At 38.9% G+C, this 12,700-nt stretch overlaps 2 protein-coding genes across 3 annotated transcripts in view; one reads left to right on the top strand and one right to left on the bottom strand.

Moving 5' to 3' along the window:
• klf6b (Kruppel like factor 6b) overlaps positions 1-12,700 on the bottom strand; it is a 48,183-nt gene that overhangs the window by 27,734 nt on the left and 7,749 nt on the right. The window lies entirely within an intron of this gene.
• LOC120481964 (uncharacterized) lies at positions 4,348-12,176 on the top strand. Of its 2 annotated transcripts, none has more exons than XM_039675872.2 (4): positions 4,348-4,420; positions 4,699-4,935; positions 8,108-8,201; positions 8,327-12,176. In XM_039675872.2, exons 3-4 carry the CDS (start codon positions 8,108-8,110, stop codon positions 12,142-12,144), a joined length of 3,912 nt encoding a protein of 1,303 aa, XP_039531806.2. In that variant the 5' UTR covers positions 4,348-4,420; positions 4,699-4,935; the 3' UTR covers positions 12,145-12,176. The 2 variants fall into 2 exon arrangements, with proteins under 2 accessions (XP_039531806.2, XP_039531805.2); XM_039675871.2 differs by having other exon boundaries at positions 8,104-8,201.

Below are 12,700 nucleotides of genomic sequence, written 5' to 3'. Positions count from 1 at the left end.
ATGGCGTAGACATACATGCGGATAGCTCAAAATGCGTAGAGATAACACGCCACTTGACTCGAAAGTGGCGTGTATGTTTACGCAAAAGTCATGATGTCATGTTGCTAACAGTCAAGTCTAGCTTCTCCAAAAAAAAATTTTTAATACGTGCATACAGTTTACAGTATTCCATTTTTTTATTATACTTTCATTTCTTTCTTGAATGCTACTGTCATGATGTGGGTTTGTGTTCTGTCATGTTCTATAGTTCCCCGTCTTGTCTATTTAGTTTCCCAGGTGTTTCTGATTTCCCACACCCCCTTGTTATCTTGTCTAGCTTGTTTTAACACAGTCTCATCCCAAAACGTCATATAACTGACGTTTTGGGACGTATTTTGACCATACGTCAATATCAGCCTTTTTAGGGCCCCCTTAAACGTCGGTAGATGGCGATCCCGGGCCGTCATACAACTGACGCTTTACCTTTAACGTCAGTTAGGTGACGGGTTAGGTTTAGGGTTAGGTTTAGGTATGGGGTAGAGTTAGGATCCCATAACCTCATCTACCGACGTTTAAGGGGGCCCTAAAAAGGCGAATATTGACGTATGGTCAAAAGACGTCCCAAAACGTCAGTTATATGACGTCTTGGGGTGAGACCGGGTTGCTTGTTTTGTCCCTGATTATTTAAGCCCTGTGTTTCAGCCTTGTCTTTGTGAGTTCTTGTTTGATGTTTAACTGTTAATGTTAATGTTGGTTGTTCTTGTTCCTGTTTCTGAGTCCCAAGTCCTGTATTCAGTCTAGTTTGTGTAATCTGTTAAACAAAGCATGTGCTGCACTTGGATCCTGCCACATTTCTGCTTCAACCACACCACCGTTACAGAAGAAGAAATTGACATTTTGGATTTGAATGTACACCGCTTGTACTACAGAATGACGTATTTTGTGGCATCTTTTAATCTAAAACGTCATAAAAAAATGGCACCAGAGCCTCATTTATAAAATGTAGTGTAGAAAGCGTACAACATTTGATCATAAGATCCTTTCTGAAATGTCCAATGTAAACTGGATCTCTTAAAAGAGTACTGGCAATTGCCATTAACAACCCATGCCCAAGAGTTAACAGCTTTTATTATGCCATCAGGGTTATACTCGTATGAGTTTTGAGTTGGAAAATGCTACTTTTGAAAAACGTGAATTTGCCAAGGCAGTGAAGTACTTGGGTAAGGAGGTGGGACAGATCGAAGTACGTCTTCTCTGAGCTCAAGTTTCGGCTATTGAAGGTTTTCCTCCTCTATCGACCAAAAAGGATCTTATGCGTTTCTTGGAGCTTGTTGATTATAGAAGCTTTTGTCCTAATTTTTCCACTGTTGTTTCTCCGTTGACTGATGTGTTGAAAGTTTGAGTAGACATTTGTCAGAGGGCTTTTGACAACATGAAATTGTGGTGACAGCTCCAGTCACCACAATAAAGATAAAGATAGAATGGACCATCCAGTATGTTACTTGTCTCGAAAATGTAACATACAAAGCAATTATTCCATTATCAAGAAAGAAGCTTTGGGTATGTTTTGGGCGCTCAAGCAGTTTGATGTTTATGTTGGAGGAGGCGTAGAGGTGTTGGTAGGCCTACACAATCCTCTAACTTTTAGTCCTAGTCAACATTAGATGCAGTTGGTTTTATTTGTACAACCTTATAACTTGAATATTCAACAAATCAGAGAGGTTGATAACATTATGCCTGATGCATTATCTTGTACTTTTAATGTGGTCGAGTAATGGTTGATTTCTATGCCTATATGCTGTCTACCATTTTTCTCTATCTCCTTAAATTGCTTTCAGGATCCGGATTGCTGGGGATGGAGATGATGGGTAGGTGTGGTGAAAGGGTTAGTGGGGCGAGTTAGTTTTCTCAATCATAGGTCCAGTTCTTTACTTTGCTGTACTTTACAATACTTCATGATTCATGTCTCTGTATGCAGTCTGCTAAAGCGGAGTGGAAATTTACTGGGAAATAACTACACTGAACATAGGCTGATAAGGAGAAGTATTACAACTTGTTTTTCAGAAACTGCACATCCTTAAAAACTGTCTATTTGTAGAAGCAAGACTTGACAGCTAAGAGCAGGACAGACATTTTAACCACTTTCAGTACAATATGGTGTGTGCGTATCTAAGAAGACCACGTACTAGGCGTATGGAAACTTATGAGTAACGATATTAAATTTGAAATATCAATTGAATTGAATGTTGCGAAATTGCAATGTATTTCAAATTGACATTTTCCATTCCAAATGAACAACACTTGGAACAAAATTCTTATTCATATTCATTAATATAATTTACATGTTCTATTTCCTACACTAGTTTTAACATATCATTTAAGAATATATTTTAACAGTTTATACAAAGTATGTTGCAATATTAAAATGAAAATGTAATACAGAAATGATTCAATATGTTTAACATGTTCAAGCTTTCATCATATGTCCTGCAATGAATGAAGCAAAATTCAATGTGGAATTGAAAATTCCCTGTCAATCATTGCACCGATCCTGACCCCTCAGAAGGGGGTCACCCAATCTGTCTTCAAAGTTTCACTTTTGTTCCTAACCATCAAGTCTAGCTTCTCCAAAAGATAGTTTCAGTTAGGGTTGGGAACCGAGAACCGGTTCTTTTCCAGAACCGGTAGTGTTTTTGAAAAAATACCGGAACCGTGCAAAATTCCTAAGTTTCGGTTCCTAAAACGGTTCTGGTGCGATATGAGGGCGAAGTCCAGGGACTGGGAGTAGATTATCCTTTAGCGTCTCACCTCTAGGCGCAGATAGAGAGAGAGAGAGTAGAGCTGCATGATTCATCTTTAAAAGATTTCGATTCAAACACCTACGCCGTCTTATTCCTAAATGACAAAAACTTAACCACTGAAGTTGCGATTGCTTTCACACACGCTGCATTTATAGTGCACACGCGCGCGCCGAGTCACGTACATTCAAATCTGTTTGCGCTGAGAGAGAGAGAGAGAGAGAGAGAGAGAGAAGTTGTAGATATGAAACTGCTTTATAATCACACAGTATCAATATTTATATTACACATATTCAAATGATTAACGTTACAGAAGTAGTGAGATTATAGTTTGAGTAAACACGGTAGTAATCAAAACGCAGTCCGTAACTTTTTTGTGTTCAGAATTTACAAAATGTATACAATGAGCGAGTGCATCATGAATGCTTTTTTTCAAACCGTGTTTTTGTCTTATCTTGAATCACTACGTAAAGCCTGTAATAAGCGTTAATACTCCGACTTGTTTAGACTGGATGGCGGATCGCAGCCGCTGCGGAGTAGCCCAATGCCTGCGTGACTCGTCATGGACATAAACAGAGAGAAGTAGCTCCGGCAACAATGTTCTTCCGCAAGACGCATGCACTGCAGTTCTGTTTATTAACTGCCATTTAGGACCGATTTATCCAGTAATAATGCAATAATTAAAGTCTTTATGAATCAATAATTCAAACCGTTTTTAAAAATAATCTGTTCTACACACATATGTGTGTTAAAGCATATTCTACCCCATCACTGTTGGAGATAGAATAAAGGAGAGGTCCTAAATTATTCTAGAGAATGCAGAATTTTTTAATTTCCTTTTTATTTATTTTTTTGATGAATAATATGATTAATAATATGTTGAATTTGTTTACATTACCAGTCTGTTAAACTCATTTGTCAAGTACTATAAGAAATAAACACAAAAGGGATTGTGGATTTTTCTCTTACTAATATTTTTAATTGAATGGGAACCGGAATCGTTTGGCGGAACCGGAATCGGAACCGGAAAATTTCTCACGATTCCCAACCCTAGTTTCAGTATGTGTAGCGGTTTCAAAAAAAAAAAAGTGTTGTAACTTTTTTTTTTCAAGCTGTTCTGTTGACAAAGGAACTTTCCAGCATTCCTTGCTCGGTGTAAGGGAGAAATAATTTGTTTTGATGAAAAAAAGAATGTGTGAGTTCTGTACCTGCATCAGCAAAGTTCACATTCACTATTTACGCAAACAATTATTGGAACATCGACATATTGCTTAAACATATGTTCATGTTAGGATAAGAAAAAATCAGGGTAAATTTAAATGTATAATCAAAGGCCATCGAAGTCATCTTTTTGGCATCACGACAAAACTACTTTACAAAGGATTTGAGACACCATATATCCTAATGAGGTTCTTCTGATGATATACCAGCTGGAGTGACATTTGACAATGAATAATCCCATTTATTTGATGGCATTTTAGGATGCGAGTTCATGTGAATGGGGTGTGACTTGTTGCCAGCCCAATCACAGAGTTGCAAGGAGTGGCCCTGATTCACTCTATAAAACCACAGTTTAGATGTAAATGAACTGTGCCTAAACCTGAAGGGGACAAATCATTCTGGAGTAATAGTGGGGGAAAAAGGTATGTTGCTAAAATTTAAATATTTTTTGTCAATTCTGTCCTCCAAAAAAAAAAAAAAAAAAAAATTCAGATATTATAATTCTTTGTAATGGCTGCTAGATCAAAAAGTGAACAAAAAATATATCCCAGTTTTCAGACAAAAGTAACAAATAATTAATATTTTAACCACACCATCGAACTATGTTCCCAGGATTTTTTATAAAAGTCAGATCAGGCAATACCTGTTGACCAAAACAAAAGATGAATATTTCATAGTGTGCTTCATAACTGTATTGCAGATGATACCAGAAGAATACACAACTGCTGTGGAAGATTGTTATAACGAAATCATGTTGTGGTGATTCTTAAAACTTTTTAAACAAGTCCCAGAGCAATTTTTCCTTATCAATATTTCATAATTTTTTCGTAATGAAATATTAATATTACCAAACGCCCAGTGCATTCAAATCCAAGACTGAGTTGGTTAGAGACACCGCCGAGGACCCTGAATCAACAACATCTGACATCTTTAACAGGTAAGGACAATATTTGATTGCAACAGATTATGGTAGTGTTACAGCGGTATAGAAATACAACAATATATAAAATTTGGATTTATTATTCAAAAACCTGTCGTCCAGCGGCTCCAGCCATCTTCCTCCATTCCTCTTCCATCCTCATCGTCCAAAATGTGGTTTAGGTGGGCAGGTCAATGCAGTACAAAGAACACCAACAATATGTAGGAAGTTGGAAAATAACAATGTATTTTTGTTAACCAAATGCTTTTTAATCTTTGCTATAGCTTCAATCCAACTTGGGTGCATTTCCTGCACAATGACGTAGCTCACTGCTTCATTACCAAAGTACAATGGCCCTCATTTATCAAAAGTGCGTACACCAAATTTCCAGCGTACACCTGGCGTACACCCAAAACCACGGTGATTTTGAGATTTATCAATATGGACGTTGGCGTACGGCACACTCAAATCCTACACCAGCTCAGGAGGTGGTGTACGCACGTTTTGAGTTAGTGCGGAAATGCGCAGAAAAATTCCCCAACACCACAAAACGCACTGACATACTAAAAGATATGATATATTATGACCCAGTGTAAAACAACAACAACATAGTATTTATAAACTTCAGTATTTATTTTTGTGCAACATGGACTTCAATTGTTTAATTTGTGAGACTTTACCAAGGCATTTGATTTGTAAGCATTCCTTCAGTTGCGAGCCTGTGGACTTAACCCTACCGTTTCAGGATTATCCCGGCAGGTGCGCACGGACTGGGTTCGGTAATGAAAGGCTTTCAATGACCAAAAAATAATTCAGACTGACAAAATAATAAAAGATACATTCCTCTTCTTTTACATATAATTATAATACAAATAATAATAATAACGACATTCTTCTTCTAAATAACAAGTGCCATTAATAATACAAATCATAATAGGCCTAATAAGAAGAAGAATATTGCAAATTGTCATGCAATTATTAATGTGAATGAATGGTACTCCACATCACATCATCATCATCACTATTGTACACCCCAATACATGTGAAGTGATTCTAAATTGAATGCTAATTCAAAAGACGTGTTGTAAAATAATGCATTGTGATAGGTTATTTCGGCATCTCTTCTTTGCCGTCTTCCGTGTCTTCCACGCCCTCATTTTCCGCCATGGACACACGGAAGATGGCAAAGAAGAGAAACTTCTCCGACGTGGAGCTGAAATGACCTAGCACAATGCATTATTTTACAGCACGTCTTTTGAAATGAGCATTCAATTTCGAATCACGTCACATGTATAATAGTGATGATGATGTGAAGTAGCCTAACATTCATTCACATTAATAATTGCATGACAATTTGTAATATTCTTCTTATTATGATTTAATGACGCTTATTGATATTTAGAAGAAGGATGTTGTTATTATTATTTGTATTATCATTTAAAAGAAGAAATGATAAGGTAAGCACGCGCTCGCTTACCTCTCTGCCGTCGTGCACGAGCCGCGGTTAAGGCCAATTTATACTTCTGCGTAGGGTGCGCGCAGTAGGTACGGTCAGAGAATGTCTAATTGAAGAGAATTGGCACTGGCTGGTTACTTCCGGGTTCTGGACTGGCTGCATTAACGCGTCTCTGTCCATGCGGGGGCGTTCGCGGTCGAGTGCAGAATGAATGGGAGTCAATGGGGTTTCACCCCCAGAAATCCACTTTTCTCAGGATGTAATTTTTTGTCAAGTAATTTGAAAGTTGCATTCAAAAGGGAGGGCTAAGAAAATACACTCAGCTGAAAATTGCATTTTCAAGTTCACTTATCTGTTCTAAAAATCTGTTCAAAAATGTGATGACGTCACACAATAGCTGAATGCTAGCGTGTTCCAGCCAACAACAGCCTAACCTGTAAGAAATCAAAAGGACATAAGTACTCGTTCATTCGACTTTTGGCCTATAATCTATATTGAACTTGCGGAATCAACAATAAAATCTATTTTGATTTAACGACAAGCAGGTGAAAGAGACACATTTAGCCGTTTAGCCCCATAGACTCCCATTCATTCTGCACTCGCCCGCGATCACCTCCAGTGGAATTCTAATGGAACTGCAACCAAGGTGATGCACAATGGGGCTAATAGAAAGTGCCAAGGCTCTCCGTTAGACGGGCTCTGGTACGGTGTAGCATACGCACAGACGCGTCCCATACCGCGTACCCTTCGCCGTCGCCTGACGCGCACCTCTTCAAAAATGTAACTACACGTCGCGACGACGCGGACCGCAAGATCGGTGATTGGTCGGCTTGGTAGCATCACAGTTCCTCCTACGCATTTCCGCACGTCGTACCTTCTCACGCATTTCCACCACTGTCTATGATTTCCACACGTTTCATCTCCTCCGAAGTCTTCTCTCATTTCTGCCTTTCAGTTTTAGTAATTTCACTAAAGTGAACTGTTTTTCCACCTTAATAAGCTCCAACTCCAACATGATCAGCTCTCTTTCAGTCGCTATTGCTTGTAGTAACCTAGCCGTGAGGAATCTAAACACAGTGGAACATTGAAACCCTCCGCCGCCAACTAGCGTTTCGGCGCAGTACTGCAGAGCAACCAAGACCTGAACGCAGAAGTATAAATGCTCGCAACGGTGTCGCCTACGCCAACGCCGTACACTACGGCGTACCCTCGACGCAGAAGTATAAATTGGCCTTTAGGAGCTCAACATCTCACATGCGCGCTCGCACTAGATTACAAGTTATTTTAACTTGCGAATTAATATGCGGCGATAAAACTGATCACGAGTGGCTCAACAGGTAGATCTATAGACGAACTCATCTTTCAGGCATTTGACCGAAGGGATTGACACTTCAGCGTGAGAAATCGTATTGCGCGAGTCTCACGCTGAATGCGTGAGAGTTGGCAGCCCTAATAAAAATGTAAATGTAATTTTATAATTACAATATAGATATTTTATTTATTATTTTTTCATTAAAATAAGTTAATTGGGTGGAAAAAAATGTTACAGCACTAAATATATTAAACCTGACAGCAAATTTTTACCAACACTGTCTCAAGGTCATTTTTCCCATATTTGAAGATGGCCCAATGAATGCGGTTGTGTTGCTAATGCAATATTTTTTTCAGGCATATGTTGTATATCTTTTTATTTAAGAACAAAAAAATTACAATCTTAAAATTTTCACTAGGAAGATGTCTGACTCTGAAACCATTGAACTGGCTTGTCTCGGCCGACCTTTTCAGTTGGGAATGCTTTATGACTGCCGAAGAGATGTCCTCATTCCAGGTAATAAAAAAAACCCCGCATGAACACACTGGGGAGGAAACAATCTAAATGTAATTTATTACTTTGTTCGATTTTGAGATTTACCTTCAAGGTAACTAATTATTAATATATACAATTTTCCCAAGGAATAACTCTTTGGGATGCTGAGATGCTGCACAAGAATATCAATGTACGGCCACAGCCAAACACTGACTTCAAAATCATTGCCTCAGATTCAAGTGAAGACAAAGTACAAGCTTTAAATGTTTCTGCATCTCTTGAAGCCAGCTTTCTGGGTGGATTAGTTAGTGTGAAAGGCTCAGCTAGCTTTTTAAATGACAAGAAGAAGTCCAAACATCAATCTCGAGTCACCTTACAGTATCGGACAACGGCACGTTTTGAGCAGTTAACTATGGAGCATCTTGGAGCAGGGAACATAAAGCATAGCAATGTATTTCAGGAGGGCTCGGCCACACATGTTGTTACGGCTCTATTGTATGGAGCTCAAGCGTTCTTTATTTTTGACCGTGAAGTTTCATCCGATGAAAATCATCAAGAGATACAAGGAAACCTCCAAGCATCAATCAAAAAGATACCTTTGATATCAGTTGAAGGTGAAGCATCTTTAAAAATGAATGAATCAGAAAAAGAGAAAATTAACAAATTCAGCTGCACTTTTCATGGAGATTTTGCTCTGGAAAACAATCCAGTTTCCTATGTAGATGCCATCAAGGTGTACTCAGAGCTGCCAAAACTGCTGGGAGAACATGGAGAGAATGCTGTGCCCATGACCGTGTGGCTTTACCCTCTGAAAAAACTAGATTCAGCAGCTGCTCAGTTAGTCAGGGAGATCAGTGTAAGCCTAGTACGACGTGCCCAACGGATCATGGATGAACTGGATAATTGTGACATTCAATGTCAAGACCTGATGAGGGACAATGTCGCCATTCAATTCCCTGAAATCAAAACTAAAATCAGAAAATTTAAGGACCTCTGCTCAGAGTACAAAATAGTTTTTCAAAAGCATCTCTGCAGGCTTCTTCCATCCATAAGGGGTGGAGGAAAAGAAGAACAAGAGCTTGTCGATGCTCTAAATGACAAAGAAAGATCCCCGTTTCAAGGTGCTCTGGTAAACAAGTATCTCAATGAGCGAGAGCGAGAGATGAATGTCGTTAGATCTTACCTCGAAATCATGAAAGAAGTCCCTGTTCTTGCATCCAGCAATGACTTGGACAAGGTTGTCTTGAAAGCATCCAATAACTATGTGATAGCTTTTGCACTTTCCTCCTTAAATGAAAAGGATCTGTACCTTTCAGACTTGGAGAATTACCTGAAAATACAATCATGTAACAATGGAGAGCAAGTCAGTTATGATCAAGACTCTTCAAAAAAGACAGAGAAATGGTTCTCCTCAGGAAATGTAACTTCACTGACCAGGGAAAACATTCAAGCCTTCTTAGATTTCAAAGAAGCAAACAAAGGAAGAAAGAACATTGAATTCTGCATTGCATCAATCCCGGATGAACTGATCACTGCCTCTTCAATTCATGTTTTTGAAAGGGGGAGACTCATAAGCTCACAGTACGAGCTCCCCTCAAAACCCCCAAAACCAGTCGTCTTGAGTGCGGAGCATGACTGCATACTTCTGCAAATCAAACCACCAGACCGCGGTGTTAGTTGTGTGGACTCGTACTGTATTTCATATCAGTCTGCGCAGAGCCCTGAATGGACAGAGGTGTTTACTGATGGGGTTTCTGATCAAGTCACTGTCAAGCAGTTACAACCGCATAAAGAATATTGTTTCAACTGTAAGGCAGTGTGTCGCCCAGGAGTAAGTCTGACTAGTGACACAACATCATTCTTCAAGACTCGTCCATGTGCTCCACCTGGAGCACCTATAGTGAAACGAGTGGAATCTGAGTCTGCAAATGTAGTCTGGGATGTTCCTACATCTGTGGGTGAAGATGTTCTGGTCACTGGATACGTGTTGGAATTCAGAGAAAGCAGCAAGGATCAGGATAGTGAAAAGCCATGGAAATCTGTGAAATCTACAAACAGGGAGTGCACTCTTCAAGGACTGAAAGAAGACACAGATTACGCAATCCGAGTTTTTGCAAAGTGTGGAAATGATGGAGAGAGTCTATCCAGCCCTGAAACTGTGTTTTCAGTCAGTTTTGAGGGGAAACAATCAAAAACGGATTGTAGTGGGTCGTTCTTGAATCAATCTTCACGAATAAAAAAGGCCAATCCATCGATACATACACTGACCCTACACAAAAAAATGGCACAGACTGTTAGTTTTAATCAGTATGTCTTCGGAAGAAAGGTTGAGGATGTGAAAAACAAAGTTATCCTTCTTTTGGGATCAACGGGTGCAGGAAAAACCACACTGGTTAATGTGATGGTCAATTACATACTGGGCGTAAAGTGGCAGGATTCATATCGCTTCAAACTAATCAATGAAGTGACCAATCGCTCACAGGCTGAGAGTCAGACATATAATGTCTCATCTTTTGAGCTGTACAATCAGCCTGGCTTTCAAGTTCCCTATTCCCTCACAATTGTAGATACACCCGGATTTGGGGATACAAGAGGGATCGCACATGATAAACTGATTACAGAGCAAGTCAAAAGCTTTCTTTGTAACCCTTTGGGAGTCGATCACATTGATGCCGTCTGCTTTGTTGTTCAGGCCTCTCTTGCCCGCCTGAGTGCCAATCAGAAGTACATCTTTGACTCAATTCTGTCCATTTTTGGCAAAGACATTGCAGAGAACATCATTATTTTGGTGACATTTGCAGATGGTAAAAGTATCCCAGTTCTAGAAGCCATCAAAGCAGCAGATCTGCCCTGTCAAAAGAATAAAAAGGGACAACCCACCCATTTCAGCTTCAACAATTCAGCTATGTATGCAGAGAAAAAAGCAGAAGAGCCTAAAACCTCTTACAATGATTCAGATGACGACGACGAAGATGAAGATGATAAACTGACCGAGCTTGTCTGGGACAAAACCTTTAAACAGATGAAGGCTTTTTTCAAGACACTGGGGGCCATTGAAAGTAAAGATCTGATGATGACTATAAAGGTCTTGGAGGAACGAGAGCGACTCGAGAAAGCCATGAAAAGTCTGACCCCTCAAATAACTGCAGGTCTCTCTAAAATGAGTGAGATAAAAAAATTCAAACAATGTTTGGAAAATGAGAGTGACAGCATGAAGCAAAATGAGGATTTTGAGCAAGATGTAGAGGTGATGAAAGCAATCAGAACCCCTGTAAACTGTTTTACCATGAATTGCAACACCTGCTTCTTCACATGTCACTCCAACTGTTACCTCCCTGCAGAAGATCCAGTGCAAACTTGTGCTGTGATGGAGGCTGGCCACTGCATTATCTGCCCTGAAAACTGCCATTACTCTGCTCATTCTAGGGAAAATTTCATGTGGAATTATGAAACAAAAATAGAGAAAAAAACTATTAAAGAGCTGAAAGACAACTTCATGAAGGCAAAAGGAAAGTTTATGGACTCGAAGCAAATGCTTGATGCACTTGAAAAGGAACTCCATGGAATTGAGTACAAACTAAGGAAGTTGATCAAACTGTCCTCTGATTGCCTGAGAAGACTGGATGAAATTGCATTGAATCCAAAATCTCTGTCCCCAACCGAATATCTCGAAATCCTGATCAAAACCGAGAAAGAAGAGAAAAGTCCTGGCTTTGAGGATCGAGTTGTTGGACTCGAGAAAATGAAACAAGAATCTCTTATTCTGGAAAAGATTGCTAAAGGAGAAAATTTGCTCGAAACAGAGCGCCACATTATGGAGGAGAGAGAGAAGCGAATGCAAACTGTTGCCTTGAAAATGAAGAAAATGAAGAAAGCTGTTAATGCCTTTCAGTCACAGAGCAAACAGGAAACATCTGATCAAAAGGATGAAAGTGCTTCCCTTGACGGACAGGAGATGTCCTGAACATAATAAAAGGCTGTTTATTAGTTCAAAAAGATTTAGGAAAATTTGCTCAACATGATCAATGCTTCTTTCACATATAAATAATCATTTAACAGCAAGAATACTGAATTTAAGAGTTATTTTATGCATTTAATATTTGTGTTTTCAACAATGATGCAATGTGAAATTTCTCAAGAATCCACAACAATCATGATAGCTCAACTGTAGAGCATACGTGCTAGCAACACAGTAATATTGGCTTCAGAAAATGCATGAAATTATATTTTTTTCTATATCTTTATGTATGATATTTAAGCTACTTTGGATAAATGCTTCTGGGAAAAAAAAGCATAAATGTAAAAAAATAATAATTTGTGTTTAGTATTGATATTGTAAAAAAAATATGAGATGTACTTTCTTTCTGTTTTCAAGAAATTATGAGCAAGTTGTATTAGTATGTCATACAACATTTTGAAATGAAGAAATATGGATTTTTCTTATGGTAAAGCTTACACTGTATTGCCGCAATGCTTGTCATCATGTGAAATGTTCCCAATTCCCGGACAATTTGCTACTG

This window comes from Pimephales promelas, chromosome 5 (assembly GCF_988280905.1).
Source record: "Pimephales promelas chromosome 5, fPimPro1.hap1.1, whole genome shotgun sequence".
In the NCBI taxonomy this organism is placed as follows: domain Eukaryota; kingdom Metazoa; phylum Chordata; class Actinopteri; order Cypriniformes; family Leuciscidae; genus Pimephales; species Pimephales promelas.
Note: the sequence above shows the minus strand (reverse complement) of the source record. Positions and strands in the feature narration are given on the sequence as shown.